Source organism: Fundulus heteroclitus, chromosome 4, assembly GCF_011125445.2.
Source record: "Fundulus heteroclitus isolate FHET01 chromosome 4, MU-UCD_Fhet_4.1, whole genome shotgun sequence".
Taxonomy (NCBI): Eukaryota; Metazoa; Chordata; class Actinopteri; order Cyprinodontiformes; family Fundulidae; genus Fundulus; species Fundulus heteroclitus.
This window is the reverse complement of record NC_046364.1, coordinates 18,745,911-18,764,621: the sequence shown is the minus strand read 5'-3', so window position 1 is coordinate 18,764,621 and position 18,711 is coordinate 18,745,911. Positions and strand designations below refer to the sequence as shown.

At 45.3% G+C, this 18,711-nt stretch overlaps 2 protein-coding genes across 3 annotated transcripts in view; one reads left to right on the top strand and one right to left on the bottom strand.

Moving 5' to 3' along the window:
• LOC105936358 (NAD(P) transhydrogenase, mitochondrial) overlaps positions 1-8,641 on the bottom strand; it is a 21,894-nt gene extending 13,253 nt beyond the window's left edge. The window contains exons 1-9 of the mRNA XM_012877149.3: positions 8,512-8,641; positions 7,610-7,839; positions 7,291-7,490; positions 6,127-6,214; positions 5,916-6,004; positions 5,627-5,814; positions 3,197-3,330; positions 2,927-3,118; positions 2,265-2,415 (exon numbers count right to left, since the gene is read on the bottom strand). Of these exons, the coding sequence (XP_012732603.1) occupies positions 2,265-2,415; positions 2,927-3,118; positions 3,197-3,330; positions 5,627-5,814; positions 5,916-6,004; positions 6,127-6,214; positions 7,291-7,490; positions 7,610-7,839; positions 8,512-8,641 (1,402 nt within the window). The remainder of the gene's footprint in view (positions 1-2,264; positions 2,416-2,926; positions 3,119-3,196; positions 3,331-5,626; positions 5,815-5,915; positions 6,005-6,126; positions 6,215-7,290; positions 7,491-7,609; positions 7,840-8,511) is intronic.
• Positions 8,639-18,711, top strand: spata5l1 (spermatogenesis associated 5-like 1). 2 transcript variants are annotated; one of them, XM_021323869.2, is made up of 11 exons: positions 8,639-8,955; positions 11,314-11,980; positions 12,064-12,249; positions 13,310-13,594; positions 13,665-13,850; positions 15,340-15,498; positions 15,576-15,785; positions 15,868-16,095; positions 16,188-16,322; positions 18,255-18,380; positions 18,506-18,711. In XM_021323869.2, exons 2-11 carry the CDS (start codon positions 11,387-11,389, stop codon positions 18,641-18,643), a joined length of 2,247 nt encoding a protein of 748 aa, XP_021179544.2. In that variant the 5' UTR covers positions 8,639-8,955; positions 11,314-11,386; the 3' UTR covers positions 18,644-18,711. The 2 variants fall into 2 exon arrangements, with proteins under 2 accessions (XP_021179544.2, XP_035992105.1); XM_036136212.1 differs by lacking the exon at positions 8,639-8,955 and having other exon boundaries at positions 10,882-11,980.

Sequence of the window (18,711 nt, the reverse complement as noted above, 5' to 3'; positions counted from 1 at the left end):
AAATCTGCACGTCTTCCTTAAACTTTGATCCCCCCCCCACCAGATAAACTGCTTTTCCTAAACCCAAAACAGATGAATCTTTTTCATCATCAGTCATTCTTTTCATTTCCTGTTTCTAACTGAAAATTGTAAAACTTTTAGCACATTCATGGCTGAACATGTTTATGTTTAATGCAGTAAATTGTGTTTATCAAGATTAACGGCTTACAAAACCCAGTTCTAAAATTAAGTACGCCCTCAGAGACCACGGGTAATAAATCTGGGGTTCTGATCCAAGGAAAGAATCAGGCAGCCATGGATTTTACTCATGATTTTATACTATCCTGTAGCGCTCTTAAGGATTCAATCATCCACACGGCATAAAACCTCACCGCAGTTATGCTGTAAAAAGAAGTGCAAGCATCAGATTGAGAATCAGTACAGCCAAAGTATAAAGGCCTTGTCCAGACGAAAACACGAGAGCTTTTCCAAAGCAAATATTCATGTTTGTTGTCTTTGAAAGTTTCCTATGACTCACGGATTTGTCTTTGTCAAAAGGAAACCGCAAGAAAAGACCCAAAACGCCACAGTGCCTGTAACTACGCCTGTATGCGGCGCTGTGACTCTGCCCGGAGCATAGAGCAAAGGAACAGAAAAGCAGGTGTGGAGCACGCACATAAAGCTGGCATGGTGGAGCTGTGATATAGTCATTTATAAAAACTATAAAAACAGTTTTGGTGAGCTTCACAAAAACACAAGAAGTGAGATTTAAAACTTTAGTGTGGCTGCAAGACAGAAACACTAAAAGACTTTTGCGTATTTACGTAACAGCCTAATCTCAAATGCTTAAGACCAATCAGAATCATCTTTGTTCGGGCGTAATTGTGCAAAATGCTTTGGTTGCCATGTGTACACACATTTGGTACACTCATATAAACAGTAAGTTCTTGTTGTGGGTTTATTTTTATTTATTTTTTTACTTTTTTTTTCCAAATCAACAATGTGGACTAAAAATCTTTACAGGGACTTTCCTGATTTTCTACATCTGTAGACATTTACTTCTTTATCTGACTTTATGACTCAGCAGCAGGAAGGATCTGGGCCTTGGTGGCACCTCCAAACAATATGTTGGGGAAATAGATACCAGGGTCAAAGAGGCTTTTTGAGAAATGATGACATCACAGAAACTTTGCGTGCATGCTCCTCCCCTTCCTCTCTGCTTCGGCTGTATCCTGATGCAGTCTTCCTGCTGCACCACACACAGCCCTGGCATCGTTGCCAACCTTTCTGGGTGGATGAGGGTAAATATTTCTACAACTAATTCAATAGACAAATAGAGCAGGGAAAGCTTTTTCCTGTGGACCATGCCTGAGGAAAATGTTTTCTTTCTCTCGAGGTTTAGACATGTGAGAGGAAAAACTGAGGCTTCCTTTTCTAAATGTTGCATTATTCATGATTGACTGAAGTTACACTGCTATGCTGGTGCTGCCGTGGATTTCAAATCAACTCTAATGGCATGAAAAAAATGTTTCATGACCCGCTGATACATAATTTATCTTGAGTATATGTGAACTATGTAAAATATCAATCTGTTTAAATCGTAAAGCGAGCAGGCAGGGTCCCGAATGGTTGGACTATCCGGGCAACGCTAAGAAGAAAATAGCAATAGATAAACAAATAAAGCACGAAAAATTACGTAAAAGTAAGTAGCTTCTCTTAGAAATGAAAAAAGAAAGTCAAAAACTTATGTTTAAAAAAAATAAACTTTTCTCTTTATATCTTTGTCTTTTTCTGTTCCTATAAAAGGCAACGCTGCCATTTTTAATTACATTTTTAAACAGTTATTCCATTTAACATTTCTGAAGCGGACAAACGACATCTAACTCATGGAACCATTTTGCAAACTAAACAATTGGTACAGAAACATTTGTTCAAACAGGAATTTAGATTTGTAACATCAAACATAGTCGCTTTGCATGTTGTGAAAGAAACAGCAGTTCAGCTTCACATTTAGGAACCTAAAACACACACAATGCACTTTTCTTTCTTTCTTTTTTCTTTTAACTATTTTTAGCAGCATGCCCGTAAAACTGTATTTTATTCGAGAAGATAAAGGAATAAGTGGTGAGCTTTAAACATTTAAACTATTTGCTGTTTCTGCTCAGCTCCTCCACAAGCTTAATCCAACATGAAGCTGTTCCTCACGAAACAAAGGAGCAAAGAAGTCTACGGCAACAGATGTTCAGAGGAATATTTCTCCCTGAATCTGCCGTCTGGTGTCTGACCTGCAGTGTAGACCCCAGCAGAACTCAGGGTGCGATTAAAAGGGGAAACTACTGCAGCTTTTTCAGCCTGCAGCTCTGCCACGGTTTTCTGTTTCACCGGGGCCGGCGGGGTGGTTTTGGGCAGGGGGGACGGGAACATGTTGTGACCTTCCTGTTGAGGCGGGGGGAAAAAAAACACACACAGACAAAAAATACCAGAGTGACCACCAGTAAAATGTCCACGAAGTTTACATGTTAGCAAAACAGAAACCGATATTGGATGTGATTTGCATGTCGGAACATCTGGACTGGATGCTGGGTGTCCTCCACAGGAGACTACGCTAACCAAACAGCAATCATCAACCAGTTAGCTGTGGTTTTTGAGGATAAATTCACCTTAGCTTGAATCAAGCTTAGTCCAACCGACAGTAAGCCGATCTGTCCTGGTGAGCTTGCATGATTTCACCGCCATAAACATCGCGTCCAAACCAACATTCCTGGGAAATTATGCTTTGAAATATTTATAACTTTCTTGCCGGGATCCAGCTCGAGCCTTCCCCAGCTGGAACTGGGTTTTCGGTGCTCGTTTGGTCCCGGAGCCTTGGCTTGACGAGATCTGATAGCTCATGCAGAGAGGGAGCGAAGGCGGCCAGCGGTGACTTTCACAGCAAATCAAAACCAACCTTCATCACCAGAGTGCCGCGGATGACATGGCCGATTGTTCCATAGTCGAATTCCTCCGAGTGCTCGTAGTGAAAGTATTCCTTATCTGGGCTGATGGCCTTCAGCAGCTTCAGGATGTTGTTTGAGTACAGGGTGCTGGCCTGGGTGGGCATGCGGCTGGGAAGGTCGGTGTATCCGATGTGAGTCACCCCCTGGTTGAGGAAGACAAACATGTTCTTAGTCATTTGGGGCGAACGGATTAGAGGAAAAGACGCTGTCAGAAAGCTCACCTTGTAGACGTAGAGCTCTCCTGGCTTGGTGGTCTCGATGTTTCCTCCAGTTTCTGCCGCCAGGTCCACCACCACAGAGCCGTCCTTCATCGACTCCACAAACTCCTTCTTGATTAAAACAGGAGCCTTTTTCCCTGCGCGACAACAGAAGAGCGATCCGAATCCAGTTTGTCTTACAATGCGACGCCCTTCAAGTTAAACAGATTTCTGCCGGGAAGAATCAAACTGCACTGAATCCGACTCTTTTACGCTAATTTGGACCAAGCTGAAAGTTTTAGACTTGAACTGAAGTGGACTGAATCAGACTGCATGTAAATCATTTGAAATCCAGGTACATTTCAGCCTGAGAAGAGAAGAACAGATTGAATGTAACTCAGCTAGAAGGGAAGAAAAAAGGCTATTTTGTGTAACAAGGAAACAGAAAAAAAAAGAAAGACATGTTTTTTTTAATGTACCTTGCATTTATCTTCTTCCCCTTTATTCTGACGCCACAAAGTAAAACAAAATGCAACATACAGGTTTTGGAAGTAACCTAAGTATTAAATAAAGGTGCCATTTACACTGCAAAAACCAAACTAAAAATAAGTACAATTTTCTGAAAATGAGTGTATCTGTCCTTGATTTGAGCAGGTAAATAAGATGATCTGCCAATAGAATAAGATTTTTGCACTTAAAATAGGAACAATTCCTTTCCATCATCTTATTTCAAGTGCAGGATGTCTAATTATCTTAATTTAGGGGTCAAAATACTCATTCCATTGGCAGATGATCTTATTTACCTGCTCAAATCAAGGACAAAAACACTATGTTTAAGGACATTTTGCTTATTTTTAGATCCGTTTTTGCAGTGTAATCTCAGTATAAAAGCTGTGATTCTGTGAAGGCCTCAGAGGTTTGACAAAGAGCATTATTGGACAGAGACAGAGAGCACAGCTTTAATCAGAAGCAGCCAGGAAGCCCATAGTAACCCTGGAGGAGTTGTAGAGACCAACAGCTCAGGTGGGGGAATCTGTCAACAGAACAATAATTAGTTCTGCTCCTTACAAATCAGTTTTATGGCAGAAAACTCCTATGTACGGTCTGCCATAAACCATGTATGTGCAAACTGAAAGCATCAAGGTGCTCTGGTCAGATGGGACCAAAACCTTTGCCTCAGGTCTTCCCCTTCTCTCTCTCTCAACCCCATTTCCTGTCAGCCCACGTTCAAACGAAGGCCACGGGTGCCGCAAAATAGAAGTAAAAATGCAAAACACTATTTGTGACAGTAAGCGATCACCGAAAACCCCTCTGAACCCACCATGAGGTGGCATGGTGGTGGCAGCATCATGCTGTGGGGATGTGCGTTTTCCTTCAACCGGTCAATCTAAGCCAGTCATGGCAGCACTGACCAAAGCGAATAAGAAATATGAAACAGGACAGAACTGCTGGTAGCGCTGTAGCCTTGTAGCAAGAAGGCCTGGCCTGGGGTCAGACTTGCTGTACGCAAGGTCCCAATATAAGAATGGCAGCTTTAATAAAACCCACTGTCAAGGATCTAAGTAGGACTGAACAATTAATCGCATTTTCAATGTAATCGCGATTTAAAAAAACGCAATTTCCAAATCGCAGAGTCTGCAATTTTTGGCTATGTAACAATTAGGGAATTAGACACGTCCATTAGGTGTTGGTAAAATGTTTAAAGTGGGTTTGCCTCCACATGGAAGGGAAGACAGTTGCAGCAGTGAGATAATCTATTTTTATTACTTGTTTTAGAGTTTATATAATCATACACAGCATTAAGTACAGGTCAATTAGTTTAATACATAGACTTGCTTGTTGGCTGCACTTTATGTTCACCAAGGATTGATGTCCAAATCAACTAAAAGCTGTTCTCTTGAATAATATTCCGATTAATAGAATTATTGAAAGTTCTTGTTTTAAATAGTCCTTGTTTACAAACGCCGGAGACGCCATTTTTGTTGCTTGTGGTTAACGCAGAGAAAAGTCAAAATTGCAATTTTGGTTGAAAGTTTGGTTGTAGGCAGAACACAATCATTTCTGCTCTGAGTTTAGATGCTGCAGGTCTTTTAGCAACTAATCTGCACAGCGAGGAAACAAAATGATTTGTTGTTTGTATATGTTTAAAAAGACATGATAAATTAAACTGGGGAAAAAATCGCATTAAATTGCAATATTAAGAAAAGAAATCGCAATTAGATTCTTTTCCAAAATCGTTCAGCCCTAGATCAAAGTGAATAAAAGAAAAGAGCGCGCTACCTGAGTTTGGATGGCCGTTATAAGAAGAAATAGTCTCTCTAAAGTCTCTCTAAGGTGTGCTTTTAGAGCTGTGATTGGTTGAGTATTGCTGTGCAGAAACAGTGCACCATTCATCTTAGCTTTAAAGACAAAAAGATAACGACCAAGATGGTAGAAGGTTTCACCGTCACTGACCTGGGATCAGAGCAGTGCTGATGAGAATGTCAACTTCTTTACATTGCCTGGCGAACAGGGCCATCTCGGCCTCGATGAACTCCTTTGACATCTCCTTTGCGTAACCTCCGACCCCTTCGCCAGACTCTTTGATGTCCACTTCCAAAGGCTCTGCCCCAAAGGACTTGAACTGTTCAAGCGCTGCGGGCCTGACAGGAAACTCACAGTCAGCTTATCGTCAAAATCAGGAACCATCAACACCTAGTCTGCCGTCTGAAACACAGGGTGTCCTTTTGCTTTCATCTCATACCTGGTGTCAAATCCCCTCACTATGGCTCCCATTGACTTGGCTGCCCCCGCTGCTGCTAGACCAGCCACTCCCCCTCCAATAACCAGGACCTGTGTGGAGCAGAAACATTAAGAGCAGACTCAGTCCACAGTTTTTATGGCGCGAGTGAAAGAAAACACCAAAGGATGACGAGACTCCATCCCTTCAGATGTAACACTCGGCTGCAGGTTACCTTAGCCGGAGGTACTTTTCCTGCCGCCGTGATCTGACCAGTAAAGAACCGGCCGAAGTGGTTGGCAGCCAGAACCACAGCTTTGTATCTGCAAAAATAGTAAAAATAAAAAACAAGGCCGCATGTACTGTGACAAAAAACAAAGTTCCTATATTTTCTGTAAACTAGCTGTAAACTAGCAGTCTTTACTTTATGTTACTTTCTACGTAGTAGAGACATAGCTGAAGACATCAAAACAATGAGGCAAAAGTATGTAGAATTATGTAGCAAACAAAAAATTGTGAAATAACTCAAGGTATACGACAAAAGGCAGGAGTCCAAAACTGTAGATTAATCGAATACGTTTAAAAGCAGTTTCTGATTTCATTCTTTTGCTTTTTTTATTTGCAAGCCAATTAGAATCACAGTCAAAATATGTCAAAAACTAAAGCTGCAGAGTCAAACTAAGTAAAATAACCAACTTGACGCCAATACGTTTGGAAATAGGTTGTTGGTCTATTTTAGTGTTGATTTAAAAAATGCATAACTTTTATTTATTAGTGTATCTTTTTACCTTTTTTTCATAATTGGAACCCTTTTTTATGGGAATTTTATGAAAACAGAAACAGCGTTCACAGTGACTAAGGATCTGTGACATTTTAACTCCCTCTGTGCCTAACCTTAACTTTTCAGCAGCAACGAGTCTTTATGGTGAAAATAAAATATCCAAGATAAACTAATCAATATTTTATTACAACGTATGTCAGCAGACTGACCCCATTCAGTCTGCTGAATATTTTGGTATCCCAGATGCGATATTTGGGTTACTGGCCTTTGATTTTTCAATTATAGTTTATGTAGCTCATCGGTATCTGATTGCCATAGTAACTAAGGTGCTGAAAATCGTACCCATCTGTTTACGCCAAAGTTGTGAAGTATTTAAGTTCAGTATGTGACTGATGTATAAGGGCCTCCAAAACCTCTTTTTGTATCAAAACTTTAACTCTTTTGGTTTTATCATAATTCTCAAGCCTTTTCGAGCCATTAGACGGACGGCGGGGCGGATGCTCTTATCTGAGCACATGGCACACATCATCAGGCAGTGATAACAGTGTCTAACCCTCCATCTCCACGTGTTTATCCGTACACACAGAGATCTGCATGTTTGTCTCAGTATTGTTTTACCCGGCGATGTTGGCCATGGAGCTGAGTGCATCGTATCCCTGCGCGATGGTAACTCTGGGCACCTGGTCCATGGCCAGCACGGTGCTCTGCCTGTCCGACAGCTTCTTCATCAGGTCTGGGTTCTGCGCCGGATAGATGAAGCTCACCAAGGTGGACTTGGGCTTCAGGAGATCCGCTTCACTCAAACTGGGAGCTCGAACCTGAAAAAAAAACGAAAGGAACGCATGAGCGGCGGCGTGGATCATGGCGTGTCAGGCGGGTTAGGGGACACTGTTTGGGGGGGGGGGGGGGGGGGAGCAAAGGAAGGGACGCGTGAAACCTTGAGGACCAAATCGGAGCCGAGAGCTCCCTTGACGTCAGTGATGGTGGCTCCCGCCTCCTTGTACTGCTGGTCCGAGAACTTGGCTTCATCTCCGGCGCCGCTCTCCACCTGCACCTTGAAGCCCTGCTTGACCAGAGCCTGAACGCCGGCAGGCGACAACGCCACCCGACGTTCATTCAGCAGCGTCTCTTTAGGAACGCCGACCACCAAGTCTTTGTAGGGCACACCTAAACAAACACACAACAGGGGACAGTTAGTTAGTTCTTTTGTTTTTTTTGGAAAAACAAGTTTGGATGAATATTTAAAGTTGTGACCCAAATATCACATGTTTGCACGCGCTTGGCTTAGAGAGCCAGCGTGAGCGTGCAGCTGACATTGTGTAGCTGGGGAACAATATCATGTTTCACATTTCTTTGTCCATACATGGCTTGGTGACCTCGCCACCATGGTGACATAAGTAGCAGGTGATTGGCTCTGGTCCACCATGCACACACACACACACAGAGAGAGGCCTCCGCTCCTACAGAGACGCTCAGAGTTTCCACTTTAAAGCTCTGGGTGACCCCTAAAAAACTACCACAAACGCTTGTCTGTGTCTCTCTGCGACGAAGCTGCCGCACAAACACGACATCTGTGCGGAGAAGCCGCCAGACGGCGGTCAGGACTCAACACGTGTCACCTTTAACTGACCTACATGCTTAGCGGCGTCCTACACGCCTGCTCCACAGCGTCTTTCCCTATTTTGGGAACACCTCTCCTAACCTCCTGAAAGCCTTTTCTGATCTGAGGAGTTTCTCTATTTCTCCGGCCAGAAAGAAACTTTGAGCTCCGACACCTTAGACTGGACACAGGGCAGAAGCAAATCAAGCGAGATTGTGTCCGGCCAGCACGGCGCCTACCTCGGGAAGCGTTTTGGTCCCATAGTACGGGAAAAGTCCTGAAATGCCTCCTTCCAAGTATCTTCTGATGAGCCCTTCTCTGGGACAGAACAAGGCAGGAGCTGGAGATGCAGCGCAGGAGAGTCGACATGGCTCCGAGACTCCTTCAAACACCAGCCAGCGGATAGATGTGCTGCGTTAAGACTGCTTCCTCAGCTGCTGTCAGATGCCAGAGGACATTTTGATTCCCTCCAGAAGGCCCCGATTCCCCCCAGTCGCACCCTCAGGCTGGCTGGCTGTGCTGCGAGGCCTACAGACAGCAGAGTGACATTTCAGCTCTGCAGGACACAGCTCTCCGTCTCTCTCTCTCTCTCTCTCTCTCTCTCTCTCTCTCTCTCAGGGCCCAGGGTTGGTTACATATTACGTTCCAGTTCGCGAGATCTGGAATTGTGACGGCACAGAGACGTAAGGGCTCAGTGGGGTTATCGAGGCACACAACTCCATTCACAATTTGGACAGAGAAAAAGCCTATTCTGGTCTTTTATAACAACCTGCAATCCGACGAGGGAATCTAAAAAGTGAAAACAGTCTTTTTTGTTAATTCAAATGTTTCACTTTTTTCAGTGTCGGTGAATGAAATCATCACATGGTTTGTGAAAATGGCAAATGAGATGGTGCAGGGGTCACCAACCTTTTGAAACCGAGAGCTACTCCAATGGTACCTTTGAACTAGAAGAGTCAGAGTCCACCTTAACTGAAAGTAAAATAAACATATAAAAATTGTATAAATGTTGTCATTTTTAAATCTATATAAATGCAAGTGGGATTAAAAAGGAAGAGGAACAAAACATCCTCTGCAGCTCACTGGTGGGTGGTGCCATTTTTAGAACAGGCTGGTGGGCGCCTGCCGTGGTCCTTGCAGGCCACCTGGTGCCAGCGGGCAGCGTGTTGGTGACCCGTGAGACGGTTGGGTTCATTTTTTCAGGTTTGCCTCCTAGATTTAAGAACTGGTAAATGATACTGTCTCTCGACGGCAGCTTTACTTGGAAGACTGATAACACCTCCCAATGACCTTCACTCTGTATCACCGCTGTCCTGCTTGGATATATTAATGACACGCTGCATCATCACTGAGAGCCACCCGTGTAGCATAATAAACTCCTTGTTTGACCTACTTCCAATGAAACGCTGTATTAAGGTCAGGAATCATGTAGAAACATTATCACTTAACGCTACATGTCATGAACAATAATGATAACAAACTATGCAAACGTCCTCTCGATTTGGTATTTGACTGGCAAACCAGCTTTATATTTCAAAATTAAGGACTCGACATACTTTCAGCTTCGATATATTTTCTTTTTTGGACACTAGATGGCGCCAGAGGACTAGAGAAAATTAAACCCGCAAGGTGTTGGACCACAATGACCTTTCTCAATCTCTTTCACTTTGCAAACTGTTTAAAGAAAGTTCTACATAATTAATGGAAATGGAAGACTACTTGCAATAATTAATGGCGTGGTATTAAAGTGTCTCTAGATGTAAAGTAAAGGTAGGTATAAAATTATGTAGTCATATAATATAACACCGAAAGCAGATTTGCTTGCTTGGTGGTGGTGGCTGCATGAATTAAAGGGGGAAAATTATTATAGAAAAGCCGAAACCGATAGTTTTTGCAGACGATCTTTGCTCAGGTGAGCTTGACTTTTAGTTTTTGATGAATTTTGTGGGTCTCCTAATGAGTACTGTGAATCAGCGAACAGTTCACACATATTTCCAGAGCAGGACGGCATCTGCCGGGTAAAAATGTGACCTCCTCACGTTTTTGTTTTGTTTGTTTGTTCTCTACCTTTGCAGTTTATTTTTTCTTTCCTCTGTTATTATTATTTGAGAACGGCAACTCACTTGTTGTTCAAGTAATCACAACACGTCCAAAATGTAAGAATGCTGCAATTTGTGCGTCATAATGTTATAAATTATAAAAAAAAAAATAAACATGCCCAACAGCTATGTTAAAGTTAGTTAGATTTTCAAAACAAAATGTAATACTAGTTGCGGACAAAATTTTATTGTGACAACAATCAGAGCTGTTTCATTGTTGTAAAATATCTTTACATACCTGGAGAAACTTTGATATCCTCTTTCTGTTTATACTTCGTAGAATTTGTTACAATTGAATACAAGTAAAGAAAACGCAGTAGAGCAATAAATACAATTTAAACGCAAATTACAACTTTTTTGCAATTTTTTACTCTTGTTTTGAAAATCACAGATTAACTTTATCATAATTGCTGTGAATATGAAAAGCAACAGCAAACTCTTATAAGACTGCGAAGAATTATGTGGAGAGAAAAAATATGAACCGCTGACACAAACTAGAACTACAAAATGAAAAAATTAAATACTACAAATCCACAAACTTCCGTCGCGGAAGATTGAGTACTTCCGGTAGACGAGGAAGCGGCACAGTCATGTGTTTCTGGAGGAGATTCTGCCCATAGACATAATATAATATAATTTATATATAATCTTATTTTATGTCTATGATTCTGTCCGTGATGTGGAGGAATGCGTTTTGCTTTGACTTTACGGCATCTCTGGTAGCGTCGCGCAGGGAAAGGCTTTTGTTGGCCATCTTCTTTTAATGGGGACAACGTGAGTTCAGTAAACATCAGCCGCTGTTGATGCAAAGCTGGTGGATCCTGACTGTTTTTGGTTAATTTAAGGTACCTAAGCTTGGCGTGGAGCGCTGTCTGGTATTTCCCAGCAGTCCCGCTTCTTCTCAGCACTAACTCATGCTGTTTTTGTACTTTGTGTCTGAAGTCCACGCTGCGTCGGAGGCTCCCCGGCTCCTGGCTCCGTTTAAACCTCGCTGTCAGCGGCCATCTGACGGACAATGCAGCCTCTCAGGCTGCTGTCGGTGGAGCCCTCGGACCGGGGTTCTCAGAGGTGCAGGCTGGGTCCGGCTTTGATGTCGGCGCTGGGTCTGAGGCTGGGCTCCCCGCTGCTGGTGTCTGTTCCCGGGGGGAGCTGCCTGTGCGCCGCCTGGCCCCGCGCCGACCTGGCCGAGGGCTTCCTGCAGGTGGACCCGAAATGTGTCACGCCCAGCCTGATCCCCGGCCTCCCCGCTCCCCTGACCCTGGACCCGGGTCAGCTCAGTCCTGCGCCCTGCTCCAAACTGAGGGGCGTCAAAGTAGCCGTGGTCGTCCAGAGTCCGGACTTCAAGCAGCACACGTCTCCTGGCCTTGTCCACGAGCTGGTGAGGGACATGCTGAGGGGCGTCTATGTCCACAGGGGCTACGTGGTAAACCTGGAGGCCTTTAAGACAGATATTAGATACGTTGCCATAGACGACATCGGTCCAGATTCTGCCAGCGCCGGGGTCATCACCTCCAAAACCGGCGTGGAGATCACCGAGATCCAGACGGTCCAGCATTACAGGGGTCTGCTGCAGGACCAGCCCACAGCACCCCTGGGAGGACTGGAGGAGGTCAGCCTGAGCCCACTGGGGGGATCCCTCTTGTAGTAATCCACAGGGTTGACTCCATCAGCTGTCTGTCTGCTCCTCTGTAGGTGAGGGCCTCCCTGAGGGAGATCCTGCAGCTGCCCCTCCTCTACCCACACACCCTGACCTCGCTGGGCGTGTCCTGCCCTAGAGGCGTGCTCCTGGTGGGACCCCCTGGAGTCGGGAAGACGCTGCTGGTCCGCAAGGTGGTGGCGGAGGTGGGAGCCGGCCTGGTGGTGGTCCGGGGGCCAGAGGTAGGGGCTTCATGTGAACACAGGAGGGGGCCTCTCGTGTTTATTGGGATGACGTGTTTCAAGAGCTACGAAACAGTTTCCCTGCACCGTAGTCACGCAAAGCAGGGAAGAAAGTAGCTACACATTGTAAAGTTATATATATATATATTTTTCAGAATAAAACAAGTGGCTTAACGTTTATCTTGTTGAAAATGAATCGTTCCTGCGTGGATGTTTAAGATAAGCTCTGCTTCACAGGCCTAGCTTAGTTTCTCACATGTTTTATGAAAACAAATTAAATAAAGGACCAAACAGCCGTTGTTTAAGTACCGGGCTTCTTACTGAACTCGACTTTATTTCATCCTCTCCTTACATCCCACCGTGTTGATGCCGCAAAATCTAGTTTGAGTCGGTGTGGGAATAAAAAAAGGTTTGTCTGAAATCAGAGATCACAGTCACAGAGCAGCCCTGGATGTCGGTATTTAAATTTTATGAATGTTGTCATTTAATTAAATTTTTACTGTAATATTGTCAATTAATCTCACTATAAGTACAGCTGTAAATATTTTAGAGCTCAACAAGGCATGGGTAGCCAGCTTCACGGCCGGCCCACTGCTGGTCAGCTGGCTGAAAGAAGCCGGCTACACTTTACTCAGCTTGCTAGAGCGTGGGACAGTCGAGGTCCAGAGAACCCCGTCTCATAAAGGTAGCGCTACTTTAAAGTGAAGATTGCTGCCAGCTAGTTAACCAGCTCAAATAAGCTCGTTTTATTGTCTTGTTTTTACAAAAGAGCAGAACAGTAGAAAGGTGAATATTCTGCACAAATTCAGACGGTTTAATAAATCAAATCAACAAGGTTTAAATAAATGTTATAGGTGACGTGTTATACTTCTGATATTCAATGTATATTTAAGCAAAAGTGGGAATAATAATCCATTTTTAAGTTAGAAAATGTGTTAAATGGTTGTCTAAATAGCACAACAGCATGAAAAACGTGTGTTTAAGGTCCTGGTTTTGTGAGAATCCCTCACCTGTGCGCATCAACATGTCGCTGAGTAACAACCATCATCCTCTCTATCAGGTCGTAGGGTCACGGCCGGGTGAGAGCGAGGAGACGCTGCGGGCCGTGTTCCAGCAGGCCCGGTCCGCGGCCGAGAGCGGCGCCTGCGTCTTGTTCCTGGACGAGCTGGACTCCCTGTTCCCGAGGAGAAGCGGCTCGTCCGCGCCGGAGAACCGGCTGGTGGCTCAGCTCCTCACCCTGATGGACGGGATGAGTCGGGGCGACCGCTTCCTGGTCGTGGGAGCCACCAACAGGCCCGACAGCCTGGACCCGGCGCTGCGTCGGCCCGGCAGGTTTGACAGAGAGGTGCGTCCCCCCGAGCTGCAGCCGGCGCCTGCGAAGCGAGCCGCTGAGCGTGCCTGTCCTCTCCGCCCAGGTGATCATCGGCGCCCCGACGCCGCTGCAGAGGAGGGCCATCCTGTCGGCGCTGTGCGAGAGGACGCCCGTGTGTCCCGCCGTCAACGTCGCCGAGCTCGCGCGGATGACCGCAGGATATGTCGGCGCGGACCTGAGCGCGCTGTGCAGGGAGGCCGCCATGCACGCTTTGAGGGAGAGCGCCAAGGTAAAACGCAGCCACACTGAGTGCAGCTCAAGAGTTTCTTTAGGCAGAATTCTCAGATCGGCTTAGATTTGTGTCTGAAGCTGATGCTGCTCCCAAAGTGTGATAAATCCTGTTTGTACTTATTGATGCTTCTGGAGACGGGAAGTTGGTGATATGCTCCTGGAAGATTGTGTTTGAGTTGTTCCTGAGGAACGTGGCTGTTGAGGAGTTGTGCTGTGCGTCTACTTTTGATTAGTGAGGTTTTTAGACTTAGAGACTTAGACTTAGACAACTTTATTTGTCATTTTGTATGCACAGAGTGCGTTCAGAACGAAATTTTGTTGCATACAGCTTGTGAATTGCAGTAAAATTAAATAATAGTATAGGGTGCAGCAGTGATTTAAAAGTAAACAACTTAAATATAGACAATGCAGGAGAAGTCACAGTGTACAGGTGAGTATTTTTAAAACCATTTGTATGTGCAGAATTTGATCGTGCAAAGGGCATTTGTGCAAGAATGCATTTAAAAAACTAAGAGTTCGGCAGCATTTGTAATGCTAGATGGAGATGCAATGATGCAAAATATGCAAATATGCGAATGTTGTGCAGAGTTTGTGGGTTATAAGGTTCCTAAAGCGAAAGCACTCGTACGCTTTAGTGCAGAAAGTGCAGCACCGACAGTGGTGGTGGAAAAAGAAGCTTTTCCCAACCGCTGGCCGCTCAGTTGTTCAAAGATTCGATACGCCCTTGCTGCCTCCGCTGGATTTAGGAGTGAATGTGGCGAGCTGCCTATCAAACCCTACCTGATGAATTTATCGTCAGGGCGACCGCCTCCGCAGCAGCCGAGGTGGAAAGGCATCAGAGTGGAGAGGGGCGATCGTTGCTGCCCTTTAATCCAGGGTTGTGAGGTCATCCTCAAACAAGGGGAAGTCCATCATGCTACAGTCAGAAAAAAACAAACTACAATTCATCAGAGAAGAGGATGTTTTAGCAAATCCAACCCAAGGCCAGACTGCAATGCTCAGAGAGGCTGCTGAGTCTCTGCAGGCCTCAGTTTGCTTGTGAGGTGTTAAAGGTCTGACCTGGACAGTCGTCATTTGAAAGGGTGGCTAGAAAGTCTCTTCTCTCTCAAACAGAATAAAGCTGCAACACTTAGGTGTGCAAGGCTTCTATTAAATGAACATCACAACTTCAGGAGCAATCTGCTTTGCACCGATACGATATGACCAAGAGACGTTAGGGTCTAATTGTGAAGTGGTTTGGTGAAAAAGGAGACGCAGCGTACCGACGCAGCAGCAGATCTAACACAGAACGGCTGGAAATGAAAAGAGTCCAGTTACTGGAGTGGCCCCTGTCGGCCTCAAGGCCTCAGCCTGGCTGAAATGTTGGGGTGGAACCATTAGCATGCAAAGCTCGCTAAAGCGAAGCTGCGTGGTGAAGAAGAGCTCCTGGAAGCAGCCCCCGCAGAAGCTGCTGGCTCATGGGACGTGTCGCCATTGTTGCCCTGCAGGGTTCAGGGCAGCAGGCGGTGGAGATGAAGCACTTCCAGGAGGCCCTGAAGCTGGTGGGCCCCTCCTGCCTGCGTGGGAGCCTGGGCAGGACGGAGCTGTGCCCGGTGCCCTGGGAGCACATCGGAGGCCTGGAGGACGTCAAAAGCAAACTGAGACAGGTAGCTCGCTCAGCAGCAGTCCACGCCCGGTCACACGTTTCCAACAAATTCATCGTTCTCTCTTTAAAACGCCGCAGAGCATAGAGTGGCCTATGAGATACCCGGAGGCGTTTGTCCGCCTGGGCCTGCGGCGGCCCCGCGGGGTGCTCCTCTACGGGCCTCCAGGATGCGCCAAGACGACGCTGGTCAAGGCTGCCGCCGCCTCCTCCCGCTGTGCCTTCCTCTCCGTCAGCGGCGCCGATCTCTACTCTCCTTACGTGGGAGACTCAGAGAAAGCTTTAGCTCAGGTACCCCGCGGACGGCCAGAGCGTTTTTTTCCCCTCCCGTTTGGTGCGTCTGCTAACCCCCCTCCGTCTTTTCCCAGCGCAGCTGTTCAGGGAGGCCCGCGCGTGTGCGCCCTGCCTTCTCTTCCTGGACGAGATCGACTCGCTGGTCGGCTCGCGGTCCAACGACGGGGCCCCCAACGGCGTGCAGGCCCGGCTGCTGTCCGTGCTCCTGAATGAGATGGACGGCGTCGGCCTGAAGACCGTGGAGAGGAGAGGAGGAGAGAAGGTCCTCCAGGCGGAGGGAGCGGAGCGGAGTCGCACCGATGTGGAGGTCACCTGTTACTGAGGTCACACAGCGTCTGATCAGCACAGCCTGACTTGGGTTAGAAGCTGTTTTTTTTTTTTTATCCCCTTTCTTCACAGCTGGACTTTCAGGAGGTTTGCAACAAAGATGTGATGGTGGTAGCTGCCACAAACCGACCCAGCTGTATAGACAGCGCCCTGCTTAGGCCCGGCAGGCTGGACCACATCATTTACGTCCCACCTCCTGATCTGCAGGTTTGTCTTTTTTCCCTCTCTGGATAGCGAGCAGGTTTTATAAAGGGCGGTTCAAACTGCTCCAAACCTCTTAACGTTGTGTTTTCCAGCTGCTGGACCATTTACAACGACAGGGCCCCCGTTAGTGTGGAAAACGATTTCCTTTTTCAGCGTACAAAGGTGTCACAGAAGGGTTTAGTTTATGAACAGTACAAATATTTCTGTTTTTCTCTGTGATTTTATCTACGATTGTTCCCAATTATTTATGTATTTTAATTTTGAGGACAGAAAGAGATGAAAAATCCAAGCCTGTCTGAGTACAATTACAATTACTTCCTGCTGTACATAACTAAAAAAACACAAACAGACATCATCATCATAGCCTCAGCTAACAGAGACCCACACAGTCACACAGATACACTCACCTGAGAAGCAGCATCAACAAGAGGCCACCGTGATAACTGTCCATCAGATAGCCAGGGCAGGATTTTCTAAGAAGTCTTGATGTTGGATTTGTCCTTATGTGCTATGTTCTTGGTCCATGCATGTCTGAGTAATCCTCGTGAATTCGCCTCCCTGAGCAGCAGCCCTTCTGTGTTCTTGAAAGCTAGCGGCCATGACAGGCCTACATAGGGCGGCCATTACCGCCCCCCCCCTCCAGGAAGTACCTACCTTGACCGTGCCCAGTAAACAACACGCCCAATAAGCGGCGCTGTGAGGCAGATTGTGATAATTTCTCCCCAAAGTTGGGTCAAAGTGGCTCTTTTAGCACCTAATCTGCACAGCGACAGCATCTGCTCCTTTTTTGATGCCTTGTTGCTTTGGCTCTAGGGTGACCCCACATGGGCAGAAGTGGTGTTGCAGTGAAGGCAAGCATCTGTCTCACTGGTTGAAAAAAAAAAAAACGCACCAGAAAACAACTAATATTTTATACCTAATGAGTCCTCCGTAGTGCCAAAGATGATAATTGATCGTATAAATGCCTATAGTGTATTTTGGAAGGCTTTAAAAAGAAGCACGATAAAGATCCTTGAAGGCCTTTGAGCAGAGCAGTGGTGGGTCCAAATGAAAAGTCTATTTTGGATCTTATAAGTCCTGTTGTAGAGTCTAGCTATGGCCTCCAGGGTTTATTTTAAAGTGAGCGACCCAACAGGATGACAGAGTGGAAAGCGTTCTTGCATAAAGATATGTTTTGGAAACAGAATGCCATATTTGGCCTATTTCTACAATAAACATAAAACGTTTGTTTCAGCCTTTTAATAAAGATTTATAAATGATCATTGTAAGTGAGAGTCGAGGAGGATTCCCGAATATTTAAGCTGTTATAATGGAGAGTTTTTTGATTAGAATAAACCTGCAAACTGGGGCTAGATCCACCAATAATGATTCTCCCTAGTTGATTGGTAGCGGACCATCAGTCGTGTTGCGGATCACTTGTAGGTGCTGAACGCAGTTTGAATCCACCCTCTGTGTGAGTTTTACTCATTCGGACTGGATAAATAAAAGCTTCAGACTCCGCGTCAGTATATGTTCAGAGCCGCTAATTCAGCGTAGCGTTGGCTGCAGCCAAAGAATGAGCTTCTAACTTGTCTTCCGCTGATTACAGTCAGTCCTTACAGACAGACCCCAGTGACATCAGTCCCCTGGATGTTCACTATGTGCACATTAAGACGGTTGCTGGATGCTTTTAAAAAAAAAATTACATTTTTGCAAAAATTCTGGATTCAATTTTAATCATGCTCTGTTTCAGTTTCGTTTTTCATTTTAATTGATACTTCTTTTTCTAAAGGTCTTTCGTAAGCTTTTTTGGGGGGGGATTTTGGCTTTTTTAACATAGAGAAAAACACTACGCCACAATGTATTTACACAGCCCTGCACAACAGTTGCAGATAATTTTATCTTTGAATGGTAAACCGCAAAGTGCCTTGTTTTTGTTTTGTTTTTCATGTTAAGGCTCGACTCGCCATCCTAAAGGTTTGCACAAAGTCGATGCCAGTGGATTCCCACGTGTGTCTGGAGGAGCTGGCTGCAAAGACCGAGCTTTACTCCGGAGCTGACCTGGCAAACCTGTGTAAGGAGGTAAGCGTATCCGAACGTCCTGCTCGCTTACAAGTTGATTTTGTTTTTCTTTCTTTTTCTTTTTTTTTAAATCTAAAGAAAAACATATAAGTAAGAATATTGAAAAAGGTTGTTCTGATTTGCAGGCTGCTCTGTTGGCGCTGCTGGAGGAGAACATGGAAGCTGCATCCATCCAGCACTCTCATTTCCAGCGTTCCATCAGTAAAATGAATCCTTCTCTCACTACTCAGCAGATTAGTTCATATTTAATACCTTCCCAGTGATTTTATCGTCTTTCAGTGACACGTTTTTATACATGTATCAGTTTTGAAATAAACATTGTAAAACTTGA